This window comes from Loxodonta africana, chromosome 10, assembly GCF_030014295.1.
Source record: "Loxodonta africana isolate mLoxAfr1 chromosome 10, mLoxAfr1.hap2, whole genome shotgun sequence".
NCBI lineage: Eukaryota > Metazoa > Chordata > Mammalia > Proboscidea > Elephantidae > Loxodonta > Loxodonta africana.
The window spans coordinates 107399241-107420208 of NC_087351.1; the positions used below are offsets into that span (position 1 = coordinate 107399241).

A 20968-nucleotide genomic window follows, 5' to 3' on the forward strand; every position below is an offset into this window, starting at 1 on the left:
GCCCTGACAGGGAGCACAACAGAGAACCCCTGAGGGAGCAGGAGATCAGTGGGATGCAGGCCCCAAATTCTCTTAAAAAGACCATACTTAATGGTCTGACTGAGACTAGAGGAATCCCAGCGGTCATGGTCCCCAAACCTTCTATTGGCCCAGGACAGGAACCATCCCCGAAGACAACTCATCAGACATGAAAGGGACTGGACGGTGGGTAGGAGAGAGATGCTGATGAAGAGTGAGCTAATTATATCAGGTGGACACTTGAGACTGTGCTGGCATCTCCTGTCCGGAGGGGGGATGGGAGGATAGAGAGAGTTGGAAGCTGGCAAAATTGTCACGAAAGGAGAGACTGGAAGGGCTGACTCATTAGGGGAAGAGCAAGTGAGAGTATGGAGTAAGCTGTATATAAACTTGTATGTGACAGACTGACTTGATTTGCAAACGTTCACTTGAAGCTCAATAAAAGTTAATTAAAAAAAAAAAAAACCAAATGAAGACTAATCAAACAGCACTCTGTGAATTTGGTTGATTTTTGTTGTTGTTGTTAAAAGATCGTTGTGTGGTTCCCACCTGGCTACTTGGGCAGCTGCCAGCAAATGAAATGGGTCCAGCAGCACCATATACTCAATGGTCTTTGGATTCAAAAGCCCAGCTCTGTAGAGATGTACAGGTAGAATGAAAGGCATCACAGTCAAGGGTGGTAGGATCACATATTGGTTGGGGGATACTTTTTGGAGCTGCACTGCCTGAGCTAAAATTCTAGCTCTATACTACCTGTGTGCCCTTGGGTAAGTTACAAAACCTCTCTGTGCTTTCATACCCTTAGTGCCTAATTCAGAGGGTGTTCTGAGGAATAAATACCAGAGATAACGTACATGAACATTTAGCATACCTCTAAGAATCTTATATAGAGATAAATAATAAATGTTTTCTAGACCTGCCTTGGGTTACAAAGAATGGAGAGTGCCTATTTAGATTGTTAATTGTTTTTGTTCTTCCTTACATCAGTGTTTAAAATTTAAATTCACTGAATCTATATAGAATGAAGACTGGAAAAAGACTACTTTGTATTCAAAAGAGCCTAAGCTTCCAGAAATGAAAAAAGAGTAAAAAGATCTCTTTGGGGAAATTCACACTGCTGTCAAGTGGAGTAGAACTCCTTAATTGGAGAAAGCATCACCAGGCTTATCAGTATCTGTAGTGAGCTCTGAGTGAGATTGAGACCATTATTTCTCCTTACAGTGCTAAAAATTAGAAGGGGAGCTTCTTTTCTCTTTTTGGTTGAATGAAAAGCAAATTTTGGAATATATAAAGAATTCTCAACTGAAGGCTCAGTGAACAGAGCATCCTAGAAACTTCAGGACTGGGACTTAGCTGTCTAAGGTTGGCATAGAAATAAAAACCGACAACAGTCTGGAGAGCACTCAGGTGAAAGAATGAATATAGCAACCATAAAAGGCAACCATCTAGCATCTCTCTCTAAAAACCAGCCATGGCAAAGAAGTGGAGTTTTAAATGAGCAGAACATAACATTTCCCCTAAACAGTTCCAACCTCCTAGAAAGGTTTTATTTTCCTGGATGTCCTCCTCTCTCACTGGTATTCTTCATTCTCCTTGTTCTTTCTTCTCATACAGGTGTGATTGTGGTGTGACACCTTAGGTTATCCTTTTGTATCTTTTCTTCTGACACTGATGATCTCTCTAATCTCATGGTTAAAATATCTGTATGCTGAAGACTCCTGCATATATATCTCCAGCATGCACATCTACCCTGGAGAACAGACTCATGGATCCAGGCTCTCACTTGGCATTTCCACTGAATATCTAATAGGCATCTCAAACTTAATATGTCCAAAATTCAATCCTGATCTTCTTTATCCATGCCCATGCCTTCTGCAGTCTTGTCCATATCCATCAATAATCATTTCATCTTTCCACTTGTTTAGGCCCAAAACTTAACTCCTTTTTCTCTGTCATGTCAACTCCAGCCCTTCAGCACATCCTGCTATTTGCAAAATACATCCAGAATTCACTCACTTCTCATCACTTCTATTGCTACCACTCTGATTCAAGCCACCATCATCCCTTGCCTGAATTATTATAGGAACTTGCTCTGTTGTATCCCTTCTTTTGTCCTTGACCATCTTCAGTCTAATCTTAACACAGTAGCCAAATGATACTTTTAAAAGTAACAGACCATTTCAGGTAATTTCACCCCTCTGCTCAAAACCTTCCAATGGCTTCTCATCGCACTCAGACTAAAAGCCAGGATCTTTGTAGTGGCCTGCAAGGCCCTGCATGAGCTGGCCTCCTATTGCCCCTTCACTGTGTTCTAATCACAATGGCCAACTCGCTAACTTGGGGCAACACATGAGGCCAGCTCCCCCTATAGGGCATTGAACTTACTGCTGCTGCCTGTCATGCTTTTCCCCAGATGCTCACGTGGCTCATTCCCACGTTTTCTTTAGGTGTTTGGTCAAATGTCATCTTCTCAGTGAAACCCTTTCTGACTAGCTGATTTAAAATGGAAGTCCCTCCCCCTCTAGTACTCCCCTGTATTCTCGCCCTGCCTTATTTTTCTCCACAGCACTTCCTGCGATCTGACAGAGTACATTTTAATTCTTTATTTTCACTCTCCTACCCTATCCTAAAATGTAAGCTCTGTGAAGAGCTTTGTGAGTTTTATTCACTGTTGTATCTCAGCACCCAAAATAATGTTGGGCACATAATAGGCACTCCGTGTGTATTTGTTGCATGAATAAATGAACTCCCAGTCTAGCTAAAGCTTGAATTTTCTTTCAATGTCATGTTATTGTTACTCTGAGTTATCAGCTGCACTCAGAAGTAAAAACCCATTTAATTTATCATAGAATGAAACTTTGCTGCTTATTGCCCAAAGTGAAGGCCACTCTGAAGGTCCCTGCAGATAAGCACCTGCTTCAGCAGTTAGAAATGTGTGTGAGAAAACTCTTGTGTCAGGAAAAAGATAAAGACGTCCTGGCTCTTGTCAAAAGAGTAAGTATCGCTCGTGCAGCTGCATCTATGTCTCTTGCGTTGCCCCCAAAAAACCAGATACTGTTAATTACAGCTTCACTGTTTTACTTGCTATGATGGCAATAAGTTAAGGGATTAATTTATTTGCTAGAGTAGCAAGAATGAGGAAAAGGATTTGGTTGGTGTGTGCTGTAACTGGATAGGAAAGTTATTTCTAAAGGTTCTTAGATAGGAAACTTTTATTGCTGGGAATAGAAGCTTCACAAGGGTGTGCCTGACACGTGTCAGGTGCTCAATCAATACTGCTCAGCTAATAGTGAGTACTTGATTCATCAGACCTTATTAAATAAGTGATTGTAATTCAGCAAAACTTTGTTGGTGAAATTGGGAAAGTTCATTCTTTAACTTAGACCTGAAAAGGTCCTCAAAGTTAATTCAGTGCTCTGTTTGACACAGCAATGTAGAGTGGTCTGCCAGGAATTGGCGTAGTTCTCTTACCCTGGAGCGCATTCCTTTTTCAACAATATAACATGTGCCTCTGGTGTTTGTTTGTTTGTTTTGTTTCAGCACATGGTATTATATGAATTGTTTGGCAGTATGGAAAACAAAAACAGTAAAAGTTTAAGTCAGTGAGGTCAAACCTTAAAATAATTTACAGTCTTCAAAAAAATTATGCTTAATCTGTAACTAATATGTTTATAACATTAAATCAAATTGAAGTGATTACTTTTGTGAATCTGAATGTCAGCTTTGTAGTTGATACATAGGTACTTATAGTGAGAGGAAATAATGTTTAATAACCTAGCATTGATGGTATTTATTATACTTGAAAGAGAATCTTTTTTCTGGTTGTCATTAACATGTCACATAAGACACATGAGAAGCTTTTTAATAAAATGATTTTAACTTAGTATTAATTAGTATAGTTTTATTTTACTGAAATGTGAATTCCTTTCATTAACTAAGCAGAAATACTCAAATGCTGGACATCTCTCTGTCTATATATATATTGCAGCTATTTTTTTCTTCACCATTTGATTATAGAATTTTACACTGTAGAGTTAACTTGTCAAAATAATATAGATGAGAGGGTTAGTTGCTTTTCTGAAATAGTCTGTTAATTAAAAAAAATACAAAGTAAATCTATAAATAGGTACATTGATGATCTAATTAAATCAATAGATCATTAATCTATAATGGATGATTTTGGAGTACAGCTCTTATTTGAGGTACATGTCACAGCAAGAAGTCAAGTTGTCCCGTGAAAATGCTGTAGTATAATGTTTTTCAAACATTTACTTGTGTGGCGAACCCTGAGGAAGCTATACACAGCTTTGGGATAAAAATGGAATAGCTTATCCTAACCAGTATTTATAGGTAGAAAGTAATTTTATTTTAAAAAGGAATATTTCATGGCATAAATTATAAAATTTCTATGAATTTCAGTATAAACATAAAGCTTCAAAGAAATCTTATGTTTGCAGTGTATTCTCTGGGCTTATGAATATATGAGTGTACTTTAGTGATTAGAGTTATGCCTGTAGAATACTTTTCAGAAGCATCTCTCACTGTCAGAGACAAAACCCTGGGTTAGGTGATCAGAAGAATTTGTTTCAGACTAGTGTATTCTGAAAGACAATATAAATCGAGAGAATACTTTCAGAGCAAAGTCTTCCTATTGATTAGAGTGATCAAAAATTTATATGGAAGAGAACTAATTTTAATTCAAATGATAGAATATAGCTTGTTTCATAGAGATTTTGCTAAAGACTTTTAAAATGTTCAAAAACTATATTGTATTTCTGAAAATTCAGAAAAAGTTGACACTGGAAATTATTAGAAATTGTTTCAATTGCATGCATTTAGTATTTCAAACATGCTTCCGTACTTTCTCTTCTTAAGGTTAAAAACTTTTAAAAGTTTAAACGACTCCTGGACAATATATAGGGGTTGATTATAAATACAGTATAGAGTTGGAAGAAACGTTAAAGGTTTCCTAATTCAGCCCTCCCCTGCCTAATGCAGAAGCCTCCTCTTTGAACCTCCCTCTGGAAAAAGAGTGTCTTTGAGAAACAGTTGGTTGATTTAAGTTAATTACTGTTCAATAATTTTTTAAACTTTCTTTGTAGACCGTGTTAGAGTTGGACAGAATGGAAATGTCTATGGACGCTGTAAGTGCACTTTCTTCATCTAATATTGAAAGGAATCCTTAAAGATTGGCAGAAATTCATCACTAATGTTTCACGATTTTATTTTAAACTTTAAACAGTTTCAGAAAAAATTTTATGAAAAAGATTTGTTGGATCAAGAGAAAGAAAGAGAAGAACTGTTTCTTTTGGAAATGGTATGTTGTTTTCATACACAGACACGCACACGCATACTTTTCGTGACCAATAATAACTGCGTTTGTCACTAAACTTGTTAATAATTTCTTTCATTTTTACACTACTTTTTTCCCTCCTTCCTAGATGACTAAAGATAAGCTCAGATCTTCTGAAATCTGTCCTTTTGTGATCTGGAGGGAAAACTACATTTGCTAGCCCTTTTAAAAAATGACTTTGTTGAAGTATAACTGATACACAATTAATTGCTTGTCTTCGAAGTATACAATTTGATGAGTTTTGACATGTGGAGATACCCATGAAACCACCTCCACAATCAAGTTACCAAACATTTTCGTTCCCTCAAAAGTTTCCTTGTGCCCCTTTGTAATCCATATCTTCTTCCACTCTAGTCCCCAGCAGTCACTGATCTTGTTTCTGTCATACAGATCGGTTTGCATTCTCTATAATTTAGGTAAATCAAATCATACGTTATATGCTTCTTTTGTCTGGCTTTTTTCCATCAACATAATCCATCCATGTTGTTGTATGTATCCATAGTTCATTCCTTCTTTTTTTTCTGAAAAGTATTCCATTGCATGGGTATATCAAACCAAAACCAAACCAAACCCACTGCCATCAAGCCGATTCCAACTAATAGCGATCCTATAGCACAGAGTAGAACTGCTCCACAGGGTTTCCGAGGCTGTAAATCTTTACAGGAGCAGACTGCTGCATATTTCTCCCGCGGAGCAGCAGGTGGGATTGAACGGCCTACCTTTTGGTTAGCAGAACCGTTAACCTTTTGGTTAGCAGCTGTTTTAACCACTGTGCCACCAGGGCTCCTATGAATATACCAAAATTTGTTTATCCGGATACTCCTTTTTTTTTTTGGCGGGGGGGGACTTTTTTTGTTTGTTTATTGTTGTAAAAATATAGTTAACACAGCATTTGCCAGTTCAACATTTTTCATGTGTCCAATTCAGTAACAACAATTACATCGATCAAGTTGTGCAACCATAATCAGTATTCATTGCCACATTTACTCTTACCGTAAACAGAAACTCAGTGCTTCCTAAAAGCACCCGTGGTATTTAGTTCCTTTTCCTGATCTTTTCTGTTTTTTTCTTTCCCTTTCCTTTTTTACCCCTCTTTTCTGTGTCATTAGCTAACAGAATAGCCTTGCCCAGTAAAGGAGTTATTTCTAGCTCTGGCTTGGGTGCCAAATGTCATTTTTTTTGTTGTGTTATGCTTTAGATGAAGGTTTACAGAGGAAATTAGTTTCTTGTTAAATAATTAATACACATATCGTTTTGTGAAATCGGTTGCCAACCCTCCTTCTCAACCTTGGGTTCGCCATTTCCATGCATTCACATTTTCTGTCCCCACCTGACTTCTTGTCCTTGCCTCTGGGCTGGTGTGCCCACTTAGTCTTATATGCATGGCTGAGCTACATGTATTATTGTTGGTTTTATAAGCTTGTCTAATCTTTGGCTGAAGGGTAAACCTCAGAAGTGACTTCAGTACTGTGTTAAAAGGGTGTCCAGGGGCCATAGTCTTTTTTTTTTTTTTTTTTAGGGGCCATAGTCTTAGGATTTCTCCAGTCTCTGTCAGACCAGTAAGTCTGGTCTTTTTTTGTGAGTTAGAACTTTTTTCTTTGTTTTTCTCCAGCTCTGTCTGAGACCTTTCTAGCCACCTCTTAATGGACAATTCACAGCAGTTAAGTGCTCAACTGCTAACCGAAAGGTTGGTGGTTCGAACCCACCAGCCACTCCACGAAGAAAGATGTGGAAGTCAGCTTCCATAAAGATTGTTGTTGTTGTTGTTAGGTGCCATAGAGTTGGTTCCAGCTTATCACAACCCTGTGTACAGCAGAATGAAACACTGACTGATCCTGCACAATTCTCACAATTGTTGTTATGCTCGAGCCCGTTGTTCCAGCCACAGTGTCTACCTATCTCATTGAGGATCTTCCTCTTTTTTGCTGACCCCCCACTTTACCAAGCATGATATCCTTCTCTAGGGATTGATTTCACCTGGCAAGATCCACTGGTATAATCGCCATTTATATCGTTGAAAAAATTGGAAATTGTCAAAAATGAAATAAATATCAATATCTCAGGCATTAGTCAGTTGAAATGGACTGGTATTAAACAATCCTATGGTCTGCTATGCTGGGAATGACAAATTGAAGAGAAATGGCGTTACATTCATCAAAAAGAACATTTCAAGATCTATCCTGAAGTACAATGCTGTCAGTGATAAGTTAATATCCATGTACCTACAAGAAAGACCATTACTATGACTACTATTCAAATTTACACACCAATCACTAAGGCAAAAGATGAAGAAATTGAAAATATTTACCAATTTCTGCAGTCTGAAGTTGATCAAACATGCAGTCAGGGCACCTTGATTACTACTGGTGAATGGAATGCCAAAGTGGGAAACAAAGAAGAAGGATCGATGATTGGAAAATATGGCCTTGGTGATAGAAATGATGCCAGAGATAGCATGACAGAATTTTGCAAGACCAATGACTTCTTCATTGCAAATACCTTTTTTTCATCATCATAAACGGCAACTATACACGTGGACCTCACCAGATGGAAAACACAGGAATCAAATAGACTACATCTGTGGAAAGAGATGTTGGAAAAGCTCAATTTCATCAGTCAGAACAAGTTCAGATGCTGAATATGCAACAGACCATCAATTACCCATATGCAAGTTGAAGCTGAAGAAAATTACAAGTCCATGAGAGCCAAAGTACGACCTTGAGTGTACCCCAACTGAATTTAGAGACCATCTCAAGAAGAGATTTGATGCATTGAACACTAATGACCAAAGACCAGATGAGTTGTGGAATGACATCAAGGACATCATGCATGATGAAAGCAAGAGGTCATTAAAAAGACAGGAAAGAAAGAAAAGACCAAAATGGATGTGAGAAGAGATTCTGAAACTTGCTCTTGAACGTAGAGTAGCTAAAGCAAAAGGAAGAAATGATGAAGTAGGAGACCTGAACAGAAGATTTCAAAGGGCAACTCAAGAAGACAAAGTAAAGTATTATAATAAAATGTGCAAAGACCTGGAGATAGAAAACCAAAAGGGAAGAACATGCTCAGCATTTCTCAAGCAGAAGAAACAGTTCAAACCTCATGTTGCAATATTGAAGGATTCTACTGGGAAACTATTAAACGATGAAGGAAGGATCAAAAGAAGATGAAAGGAATACACAGAGTCACTGTACCAAAAAGAATTGGTTGACATTCAACCATTTCAGGAGTTAGCATATTATCAAGAACTGATGGTACTGAAGGAAGAGGTCCAAGCTTTACTGAAGGCATTGGTGAAAAAATGAGGCTCCAGGAATTGACAGAATACCAGTTGAAATGTTTCAACAAACAGATGCAGCGCTGGAAGTGCTCGCTCGTCTATGCCAAGAAATTTGGAAGACAGCTACCTGGCCAACAGACTGGAAGAGATTCATACTTGTACCCATTCCAGAGAAAGGTAATCTAACAGAATGCAGAAATTACAGAACAATGTCATTGATATCACACGTAAGTACAATTTTGCTGAAAATCATTCAAAAGTGTTTGCAGTAGTATATCCACAAGGAACTACCAGAAATTCAAGCCAGATTCAGAAGAGGACATGAAACAAGGGATATCATTGCAGATGTCAGATGGGTCTTGGCTAAAAGCAGAAAATACCAGAAAGATATTTACCTGTGTTTTATTTACTATGCTAAGGCATTAGACTCCGTGGATCATAACAAAGTATGGATAACTTTGCAAAGAATGGGAATTTCAGAACACTTAATTGTGCTCATGAGGAACCTGTACTTAGACCAAGTAATTTGAACAGAACAAGGGGATACTTTGTGATTTAAAGTCAAGAAAGGTGTGTGTTCAGCATTATATCCTTTCACCATACTTACTCAATCTGTATGCTGAGCAAATAATTCGAAAAGCTGGACTATACGAAGAAGAACACGGCATCAGGATTAGAGGAAGACTCATTTAACAACCTGCGTTATGCAGATGACACAACCTTGCTTGCTGAAAGTGAAGGGGACTCGAAGCACTTACTGATGAAGATCAAAGACTGCAGCCTTCAGGGTAGATTACACCTCAATATAAAGAAAACAAAAATCCTCACAACTGGGCCAATAAGCAATATGATAAATGGACAAAAGATTGAAGTTGTCAAGGATTTCATTTTACTTGGATCCACAATCAACACCCATGGAAGCAACAGTCAAGAAATCAAATGAGGTATTACATTGGACAGATTTACTGCAAAGCACCTCTTTAAAGTATTAAAAATCAAAGATGTTACTTTGAGGACAGGACAAAGATGTGTCTGACCCAAGCCATGGTGTTGTCAATTGCCTCATATGCGTGCAAGAGCTGAACAATGAATAAGGAAGACCAAAGAATTGATGCCTTTGAATTATGGTGTTGGAGAAGAATATTGAATATACCATGGACTGCCAGAAGAACAAACAAATCTGTCTTGGAAGAAGTCCAGTCAGAATGCTCCTTAGAGGCTAGGATGGTGAGACTTGGTCCCATTTACCTTGGGCATGTTATCAGGAGGGACCAGTCCCTAGAGAAGGACATCGTGCTTGATAGAGTAGAGGGTCGGTGAAATAGAAGAATACCCTCAACGAGATGGATTGACACAGTGGCTGCCACAACGGGTTCAAGCATAACGATGATTGTGAGGATGGCGCAGGATCAGGTGGTGTTTTGTTCTGTTATGTATAGGGTCGCTATGAGTCGGAACCGAATCTATGGCACCTAACAGCAACATTCTTCTTTGAGTATTTGATAGAGTTCACTAATGAAACTATCTGCATCTGGCATTTTCTTTATGGTAAGGGTTTTGATAATTGGTTCAATTCCTTTAATAGATATGACTATTCAGATTTTCTATTTTTTCTTTTGTCAGTTTTTTAAAATTTTTATTTGATTTTTTAAAATAATTTTTACTGTGCTTTAAGTGAAAGTTTACAAATCAAGTCAGTCTCTCACACAAAAACCCATATACACCTTGCTACACATTCCCAATTACTCTCCCACTAATGAGACAGCCTGCTTTCTCCCTCTCTCTCTTTTCGTGTCCCTTTTACCAGCTTGTAACCCCCTCCACCCTCTCATCTCCCCTCCAGGCAGGAGATGCCAACATAGTCTCAAGTGTCCACCTGATCCAAAAAGCTCACTCCTCACCAGCGTCCCTCTCCAACCCATTGTCCAGTCCAATCCATGTTTGAAGAGTTGGCTTCGGGAATGGTTCCTGTCCTGGGCCAGCAGAAGGTCTGGGGGCCATGACCACCAGGGTCCTTCCAGTCTCAGTCAGACCATAAAGTCTGGTCTTATGAGAATTTGGGGTCTGCATCCTACTGCTCTCCTGCTCCCTCAGGGGTTCTCTGCTGTGTTCCCTGTCAGGGCAGTCATCGGTTGTAGCCTGGCACCATCTAGTTCTTCTGGTCTCAGGATGATGTAGTTGCTGGTTCATGTGGCCCTTTCTGTCCCTTGGGCTTATAATTATCTTGTGACCTTGGTGTTCTTCATTCCCCTTTGATCCAGGTGGGTTGAGACCAACTGATGCATCTTAGATGGCTGCTTGCTAGCTTTTAAGACCCCAGACGCCACTCTTCAAAGTGGAATGCAGAATGTTTTGTTAATAGATTTTATTATGCCAATTGACTTAGATGTCCCCTGAAACCATGGTCCCCAGACCCCTGCCCCTGCTACACTGGCCTTTGAAGCATTCAGTTTATTCAGGAAACTTCTTTGCTTTTGGTGTAGTCCAGTTGTGCTGACCTCCCCTGTTCTGTGTGCTGTCTTTCCCTTCACCTAAAGTAGTTCTTACCTACTATCTAATTAGTGAGAACCCCCTCCCACCCTCCTTCCCTCCCCCTTCTCGTAACCACAAAAGAATGTTCTCTTCTCAGTTTAAACTATTTCTCAAGTGCTTATAATAGTGGTCTTATACAATATTTGTCCTTTTGCAACTAATTTTACTCAACATAATGCCTTCGAGGTTCCTCCATGTTATGAAATGTTTCACAGATTCCTCACTGTTCTTTATCGATGCATAGTATTCCATTGTGTGAATGTACCATAGTTTATTTATCCATTCATCCATTGATGGACACCTTGGTTGCTTCCGTGTTTTTGCTACTGTAAACAGTGCTGCAATAAACATGGGCGTGCATATATCTGTTTGTGTAAAGGCTCTTATCTCTCTAGGATATATTCCAAGGAGTGGGATTGCTGGATCGTATGGTAGTTCTATTTTAAGGAAGCGCCAAATCAATTTCCAAAGTGCTTGTACCATTTGACATTCCTACCAGCAGTGTAGAAGTGTTCCAATCTCTCCACAGCCTCTCCAACATTTATTCTTTTGTGTTTTTTGGATTAATGCCAGCCTTGTCGGAGTGAAATGAGATCTCATTGTAGTTTTGATCTGCATTTCTCTAATGGCTAATGATCATGAACGTTTCCTCATATATCTGTTAGCTACCTGAATGTCTTCTTTAGTGAAGTGTCTATTCATATCTTTTGCCCATTTTTTAATTGGGTTATTTGTCTTTTTGCAGTTGAGTTTTTGCAGTATTATGTAGATTTTAGAGATCAGGCGCTGATCCGAAATGTCACAGCTGAAAACTTTTTCCCAGTCTGTAGGTAGTCTTTTTACTCTTTTGGCGAAGTCTTTGGATGAGCATAGGTGTTTGATTTTTAGGAGCTCCCGGTTACCTAGTCTTCTATGTTCTTTATAATGTTTTCTATACTGTTTATGCCATGTATTAGGGCTCCTGACATTGTCCCTATTTTTTCTTCCATGATCTTTATCGTTTTAGATTTTATATTTAGGTCTTTGACCCATTTTGAGTTAGTTTTTGTGCATGGAGTGAGGTATGGGTCTTGTTTCATTTTTTTTTTGCAGATGGATATCCAGTTCTGCCAGCACCATTTGTTAAAAAGACTGTCTTTTCCCTATTTAACTGTTTTGGTGCCTTTGTCAAATATCAGCTGCTCATATGTGGTTGGATTTATGTCTGGATTCTCAATTCTGTTCCATTGGTCCATGTATCTGTTGTTGTACCAATACCAGGCTGTTTTGACTACTGTGGCGGTGTAATAGGTTCTAAAATCAGGTAAAGTAAGGCCTTCTACTTTGTTCTTCTTTTTCAGTAATGCCTTATTTATCTGGGGCCTCTTTCACTTCCATATGAAGTTGGTGATTTGTTTCTCCATCTCATTAAAGAATCTCGTTGGGATTTGGATCGGAATTGCATTAAATGTATAGATTGCTTTTGGTAGAATAGACATTTTTATAATGTTAAGCCTTCCTATCCATGAGCAAGGTATGTTCTTCCACTTAAGTAAGTCTCTTTTGGTTTCTTGCAGAAGTGTACTGTAGTTTTCTTTGTATAAGTCTTTTACATCTCTGGTAAGATTTACTCCTAAGTATTTTATCTTCTTGGGGGCTACTGTAAATGGCATTGATTTGGTGATTTCCTCTTCGATGTTCTTTTTGTTGGTGTAGAGGAATCCAACTGATTTTTGTATGTTTATCTTGTATCCTGATACTCTGCTGAACTCTTCTATTAGTTTCAGTAGTTTTCTTGAGGATTCCTTAGGGTTTTCTGTGTGTAAGATCATGTCATCTGCGAATAGAGATACTTTGACTTCTTCCTTGCCAATCTGGATGCCCTTTATTTCTTTATCTAGACTAATTGCTCTGGCTAGGACTTCCAGCACAAAGTTGAGTAAGAGTGGTGATAAAGGGCATCCTTGTCTGCTTCCCGATCTCAATGGGAATGTTTTCAGGCTCTCTCCATTTAGGGTGATGTTGGCTGTTAGCTTTGTATAAATGCCCTTTATTATGTTGAGAAATTTTCCTTCTATTCCTATTTTGCTGAGAGTTTTTATCATGAATGAGTGTTGAGCTTTGTCAAATGCCTTTTCTGCATCAATTGATAAAATCATGTGATTCTTGTCTTTTGTTTTACTCACATGATGGATTATATTCATTGTTTCTCTAATGTTGAACCATCCCTGCATACCTGGTATGAATCCCACTTGGTCATGGTGACTTATTTTTTTGATATGTTGTTGAATTCTATTGGCTAGCATTTTGTTGAGGATTTTTGCATCTACATTCATGAGGGATATAGGTCTATAATTTTCTTTTCTTGTGGTGTCTTTACCTGGTCTTGGTATCAGGGATATGGTGGCTTCATAGAATGAATTTGGTAGTATTCCATCATTTTCTATGCTCTGAAATACCTTTAGTAGTAGTGGTGTTAACTCTTCTCTGAAAGTTTGGTAAAACTCTGCAGTGAAGCCATCCAGACCAGGGCTTTTTTTTGTTGGGAGTTTTTTGATTACCTTTTCAATCTCTTCTTTTGTTATGGGTCTATTTAGTTGTTCTACCTCTGTTTGTGTTAGTTGAGGTAGGTAGTGTGTTTCTAGGAATTCATCCATTTCTTCTAGGTTTTCAAATTTGAGTATAGTTTTTCATAGTAATCTGATATGATTCTTTTAATTTCAGTTGGGTCTGTTGTAATATCGCTCATCTTATTTCTTATTTGGGTTATTTGCTTCCTCTCCTGTTTTTCTTTTGTCAGTTTGGCCAATGGTTTATCAATTTTGTTGAGTTTTTCAAAAAACCAGCTTTTGGTCTTGTTAATTCTTTGAATTGTTTTTCTGTTTTCTATTTCATTTCGTTCAGCTCTAATTTTTATTATTTGTTTTCTTCTGGTGCCTGAGGGTTTCTTTTGTTGCTCTCTTTTTATTTGTTCAAGTTGTGGGGATAGTTCTTTGATTTTGGCCCTTTCTTCTTTTTGGATGTGTGCATTTATTGATATAAATTGGCGTCTGAGTGCCGCTTTTGCTATGTCCCAAAGGTTCTGAGAGGAAGTGTTTTCATTCTCATTGGATTCTATGAATTTCTTTATTCCATCCTTAATGTCTTCTATAATCCAGTCTTTTTTCAGCAGGGTATTGTTCAGTTTCCAAGTGTTTGATTTCTTTTCCCTGCTTTTCCTGTTATTGATTTCCACTTTTATGGCCTTATGGTCAGAGAAGATGCTTTGTAATATTTCAATGTTTTAGATTCTGCTAAGTCTTGCTTTATGACCTAATATGTGGTCTATTCTAGAGAATGTTCCATGTGCACTAGAAAAGAAAGTATAGTTGGTTGCTGTTGGGTGGAGTGTTCTGTATATGTCTACAAGGTCAAGTTGGTTGATTGTGGCATTTAGATATTCGGTGTCTTTATTGAGCTTCTTTCTGGATGTCCTGTCCTTCACCAAAAGTGGTGTGTTGAAGTCTCCTACTATTATTGTGGAGCTGTCTGTCTCACTTTTCAATGTTGATAGAGTTTGTTTTATGTATCTTGCAGCCCTGTCATTGGGTGCATAAATATTTAAAGTGGTTATATCTTCTTGGTGTGTTGTCCCTTTAATCATTATACAGTGTCCTTCCTTATCCTTTCTGATGGATTTAACTTTAAAGTCTATTTCGTCAGAAATTAATATTGCCACTTCTGCTCTTTTTTGATTGTTGTTTGCTTGATATGTTTTTTTCCATCCTTTGAGTTTTAGTTTGTTCGTGTCTCTAAGTGTAAGGTGTGTCTCTTGTAGGCAGCATATAGACGGATCTTGTTTTTTATTCCATTCTGCCACTCTCTGTCTCTTTATTGGTGCATTTAGTCCATTGATGTTCAGGGCAATTATGGATAGGTATGAAGTTCGTGCTATCATTTTGATGTCTTTTTTTGTGTGTTGACAGCTTCTTTTTCCCCACTTGATTTTATGTGCTGAGTAGATTTTCTTTATATATTGTCCTTTCCTTGTATTTGTTGTTGTTGATTTTGTTTCTGCTGAGTCTGTATTTTTCCCTTGTATCTTATTTTGATGAGTAGGATAGTTTGTCTCCTTTGTGGTTACCGTATTATTTACCCTTATTTTTCTGAATTTATAACTAACTTTTATTTCTTTGTATCGCCGTATCTTCCTCTCCATGTGGAAGGTGTATGATTACATTTCTTAGTCCCTCTTTATTATCTTAATGTTGTCTTCTTGTATATAATAACATCGCCATTACCCTGTGTTGGCCTTTTTTTTTTTTTTTTAAATCTTGCTTTGTTTTTTTTTTTTTTATTTGCCTGTCTGGGTTGACTTCTGGTTGCTCTGCCCAGTGTTCTAGTCTTGGGTCAATACCTGATATTATTGATTTTCTAACCAAAGAACTCCCTTTAGTATTTCTTGTAGTTTTGGTTTGGTTTTTATGAATTCCCTCAACTTGTGTTTATCTGGAAATGTCTTAATTTCACCTTCATATTTAAGAGACAGTTTTGATGGATATATGGTTCTTGGCAGGCAATTTTTTTCCTGCAATTTTTTGAATATGTCATCCCATTGCCTTCTTGCCTACATGGTTTCTGCCGAGTAGTCCGAGCTTATTCTTATTGGCTCTCCCTTGTAGGTGACTTTTCTTTTATCCCTCGCTGCTCTTATAATTGTCTCCTTATCTTTGGTTTTGGCAAGCTTGATTATAATATGTTTGGGTGACTTTCTTTTAAGATCTACCTTATGTGGAGTTCGATGAGCATCTTGGATGATATCTTCTCATCTTTCACAATATCAGGGAAGTTTTCTGCCAACAAATCCTCAACAATTTTCTCTGTATTTTCTGTTATGCCTCCCTGTTTTGGTACTCCAATCACTCCTAGTTTTTTTCTCTTGATAGAGTCCCACATGATTCTTAAGGTTTCTTCATTTTTTTTTAATTCTTTTATCTGATTTGTCTTCCAATATATTAGTGCCAAGTGATTTATCTTCAAGTTCAGAAATTCTAGCTTCTACTTGCTCAATCCTGCTCCTCTGACTTTCTATTGAGTTATCTAATTCTGTAATTTTATTGTTAATCTTCTGAATTTCTGATTGCTGTCTATCTATGGATTTTTCCAGCTTATTAAACTTTTCATTATGTTCCTGAATAATCTTTCTGATTTCTTCAGTTGCTTTATCTTTGTGTTCCTTGGCTTATTGTGCGTATTGCCTCATTTCCTTCCTGATGTCTTGAGGGGTTCTGTATATTAAACTTTTGTATTCTGCATCTGGTAATTCCAGGAATGCACTTTCATCTAAAAGATCCCTGGATTCTTTGTTTTGAGAGCCTGTTGAGGTGATCATGGCCTGTTTCTTTATGTGACTTGATATTGACTGTTGTCTCTGAGCCATCTATAAGTTATTGTATTAGTTTATGCTTGCTTACTGTGTCATAGCTTCTTGCTTTGTTTTTGTTTTGGTATACCCCTATGGGTTGCTTGAGTGAGCTAACTTGATTATTTTCGCCTTTGGAGCTCTGGTGTCCTATCCCCAGCTGGCTAGAGCTGTTATCAGGTATATCAGTCTAGGAGTCCATTCAGTTTTCTTGTATGAATTCAGCTCAGGTTTCCAGGTAGCTGATATCAAGTATGTGGTACAGGCTGTGTCCTACAGTCTTAGAGGGGCAGGGGTGATTGGCGTATATACCCGTATCTGATTGCAGCAGGGGGTCATGCTCTGAACAAGGCAGGGGGCTGAGAACCGACCCCCAGGTGTCTCTGAGGAAAATGCGTCTCTGTTCCCTAGAGTGTGCTGGTGGGTGGGGTCTGCAGAGGGGCTATGGGCACCCAAAGATTTTGTTGTAAGGACTGGGAGGTACCAGTTATCCCTGGGCCCCTGTCGCTGGTGGCTGGGTGACCCAAGTGGAGCCACCAGTCCTTAGGTCCTTGTTGTAGGTAGGCGAGGACCTTGTTTAATAGGCAAAGCAATGTCAAACATCAAACCCCCACCTCTCCACCGCACCGCTGAAATGGTTGGAGTTTGCCAACAAGGGCCTATTCTCTGGAAATAGGCCCACACAGGTCCATGCAGAAGGGAGAGGTGCTCAAGGTCCACGGACGGTTTATGCCTGGACAGGAGCTGCGTGTGTCCTGAGCTCCCCCAGTTAATGGAGCTGGAAAATTATCTTTTCCCCCCAGTTGCAATTTTTTTCCTTCCCCAAGGCCGGGAGTATGGTTCCAGGTGCTCACCAGGGTCTATCTCAGGCCCAGGGATTCAGCCACTGAAGCTGGGTTGGGGGTGGGGGGTGGTGGGGTAAAATATATGCAAGTAGTTGGCTTTTGTTGAGAGCGCCCTTCTGCTCAGGTTCCGGAGGTGTGAGTGGGCTGTGTGGCTGCTGCTTCTTCCTGAGGGAACTGTGGCCCAACTCTAGGACCAGCCGGCCACCGCCACTCCGGGAATGGTGCCTGAGGGTTCCCCGCGATTCAGGTCCGGCAACTCCTCTCCGCTTCTGAACGGCCTCTCCCCCCTCCCCTCCGCCCCTCAGTTCCTTGTCTAAGCTTGCCTTTGATGTTCAGGGCTCCCAGCGTGTCACAAATATATTCGTTTCACTTGTTTTTTCGGGTCTTTGTTGTAAAGAGGGCTCAACAGAAGCGTCTGTTTCGCCGTCTTGGCTCCGCCTTCTCTTTTGTCAGTTTTGACAAGTTGCTTCTTACCCCCTAAAATTTGTCCATTTTGTCTAAGCGGTCAAGTTTGTTGGCATAAAGTTGTTTATAATATTATCGGATTCTATTTTTTAATGTGTGTAGAATCAGTGGATATAACCCATTTCATTCCTACCTTGGTGATTTGTGTTCTTCCTCTCTTTTTTTAAAATTAGTTTTTGGTGGTTCTTCTAGAGATTATAATATACATAACTAAGCTTTTACTCTCTACTTATTGTTAATATTTTATCTTCAATATTGTCACCTAAAGTGGTAGTATTTATCATTATGACAATATCGTCACTTAAAAATGTTAATGGGTTCCTTTACTTACTCCACACTACTCTTTTATGTTACAGGTATCATATGAATTACGTGTATATACTTTAAAAACCCAATCAGACACTGTCATAATTTTTACCTTAAGCCATCACGTATCTTCATCATTGCTTAGGATCCACATTTCCCTCTGGCATTTTTTTCCCCTCAGTCTGAAGAACTTTCTTTACTAGTTCTTGTAGCGCAGGTCTACTGGTGGCAAATTATCTTAGTTTTTCCTTTATCTGCAATGTCCATATTTCCTCTTCATTCCTGAAGGATATTTTTTCATTGGATATAGAATTCTGAATTCACAGCCTTTTTCTTTCTACACGTGAAAGATAAGTTTCTTTCTGTCTATCTTCTGGCCTTCCTGGCATCTGGTGAAAAATATGCTGTCATTTGGATAGTTTTTCTCCTGTATGTAATATTGTTTTCCTCTAGCTACTTTCAAGATTTTTTTTTTATCTTTTTTTTTTTAATGGGTTCGTTTTGATATGTCTAGGTGTGGTTTCATTTTAATTTATCCTGCTTTGGATGTGCTGAGCTTCCTGAATCTGTAAAGGTATGGCATCCCCCAAATTTGGGAAGGTTTGGGACATTGTTTGTTTAAATACATGTTCTGTTCCAACTTCAACTTCTGGGTCTCCAGTTATACATATGTATTGCCCCACAGACCCATGAGGCTATATTCTTTTTTTTTTTTTTTTAATAAATCTTTTTGCTCCTCAGACCAAATAATGTTTGTTGATTTATTTTCAGTGCCACTCGTCTTTCTTCTGACATGTCCATTCTGCTGTTGAGCCTATATGGTGAAATTTTTTTTTTAATTTCTAATATTAAATTTGTCAGTTCTGAAATTTCCACTTGGTTCTTTTTTATATTTTTTTACTTCTCTGTTGAGAATTCTGAAACCATGAGACAAAAAACCTAAGTGGAAATCCTCTGAAAACCAAAGTGTATTGTTTTGGCAGCCTTGCAAGGCAAAGATTAGAGGTCAGGATTGCTAGTGGTAGAAGCTGTAGAGAATACAGTAGGCTCTAAAATTTTTTTTAGGAACATATGAACTAAAACCAAGACAAAAAGCAGACAATAGAAAGAGACCCACAGGTGATCCTGATATTGGAGTTAGTAGCAGAAAAGGACTTCAAGATAAACGTGATTAATATGATTAAGATAATAGAGAAAAAGATAAAGTAGATGACTGGTATTAAGCCCACCTAATGATATTTTTATTTTTTGGTATTATGTGTTTCATTGTCAGTTTTAGAATTTCCACTTGATTCTTCTTTACAGAGTTGAGCTCTCTATAGAAATTCATTATTGTGTCATCTATGTCCTCCATCTTTATTTTCCATGTGCACTTGAAAAGAATGTATGTTTTTCTATTTCTTGAGTGCAGTGTTCTGTACATGTCAGTTAGGTCAAGTTTGTTCAAAACTCGATATCTTCATTTTTTTTTTTTTTTTTTTTTTGCTTTCTTGTTCTGTTGGTATAAGGGGCTCCTCCTGGGTTTTGGTAATGTTTTGTTTCTTGATCGGGGAGCTGGTCTGTTCACTTTATGAAAATTTATTGAACTGTATACATATAATTTGTTCACATTTCTGTATGTATATTATACTTGGATAAGACATTTACCAAAAATACCCAAGAGACCATTTCCTTTTCTCTCAATCATTTTAAAGAAAAATATTATTCTGCTATTTACCAAGCGTAAATTGAAATGACCAGTTGTAACAAATACTTTGCTGATGAGAATCTGTAAATACCTTCTAGAAAATAAGGGCCCATTGATGGAGTCCCTGGGTGATGTAAACAGTTAATGCACTCCACTGCTTGTCAAGAGGTTGGAGGTTCAAGTCCACCCAGAGGCATTTTGGCAGAAAGGCCTGGTGGTCTGCTTCTGAACAATAACAATCAGCCATAGAAAACCCTCTGGAGCACATTCCAACCTGACACACATGAGGCCACCGTGAGTCAGAGCCTGCTCGATGGCAGCTGGTTTTCTAGTAGTGATCCCAAACTCAGCGTTGTAGCTTGACAGAGCCCCAAGAGCACAAACAAATCTGGAAGAGTCCTGACTTCCTTAGGCACTAATTTGAGGGAAAAAAAAATTTAAGCATTTTTGTGAATTGGATTTGTATCTGTAAAACTTAGAGTCGTTTCTCATTAAGAGAATTTCCTGAATTTATTTAAACTGTACCTTTAATGCTAAGGAAATGTTTAATAACAGGAACAATTAGAGAAAGAGAAGGCACAGAATGATGGAAGGCCGGCGAGTGATAAAGTCTTTGAAAAGAAACGTAAGTAGCTTCCCCCTGCCTTCACCACTCAGCTATACAATTGGTGTTGCCTCCTGGCTTTCTGAAAGACCATGCGGAGTTATTTATATGATATGGACACTTGTCTCACCTTCTTTCATCTTGTTAAAAAGTTGTTTTCAATAATTAGCTGCTTAATGTGGTACAGATGTCAAGAATACATGAATAAATGATGGAGATCAGCGTGGAGGTCTAAGTCCTTCGAAAGGGAAGCTTAGTGTAGTGTCTGGGGTCTTAAGAGCTTGCAAGTGGCCAAGCGGGCGATAACAGTAAATCTCCATTCACCTCGAGTAGCAGAGAATGAAGGAGAGTCAGGAATCGGAGGAGGAAATGTTGCCAACATCTTCCACCTGTGCCTTCGGACTAGAAGAACTGCAGGGTGCTACTGTTACTAAACAATTTGATCTAAGAGTCTATAGGAGAATCCTGATTAAAAGGGGGGGCGGGGACATGAAACAG

General features: G+C 38.5%; 1 protein-coding gene across 1 annotated transcript in view; it reads left to right on the forward strand.

Annotated features, from left to right (window-relative positions):
- Positions 1-20968, forward strand: part of PPP4R4 (protein phosphatase 4 regulatory subunit 4) — a 139417-nt gene that overhangs the window by 108808 nt on the left and 9641 nt on the right. Inside the window, exons 17-20 of the mRNA XM_003408846.4 lie at positions 2868-3012; positions 5121-5162; positions 5261-5335; positions 20422-20491. Of these exons, the coding sequence (XP_003408894.1) occupies positions 2868-3012; positions 5121-5162; positions 5261-5335; positions 20422-20491 (332 nt within the window). The remainder of the gene's footprint in view (positions 1-2867; positions 3013-5120; positions 5163-5260; positions 5336-20421; positions 20492-20968) is intronic.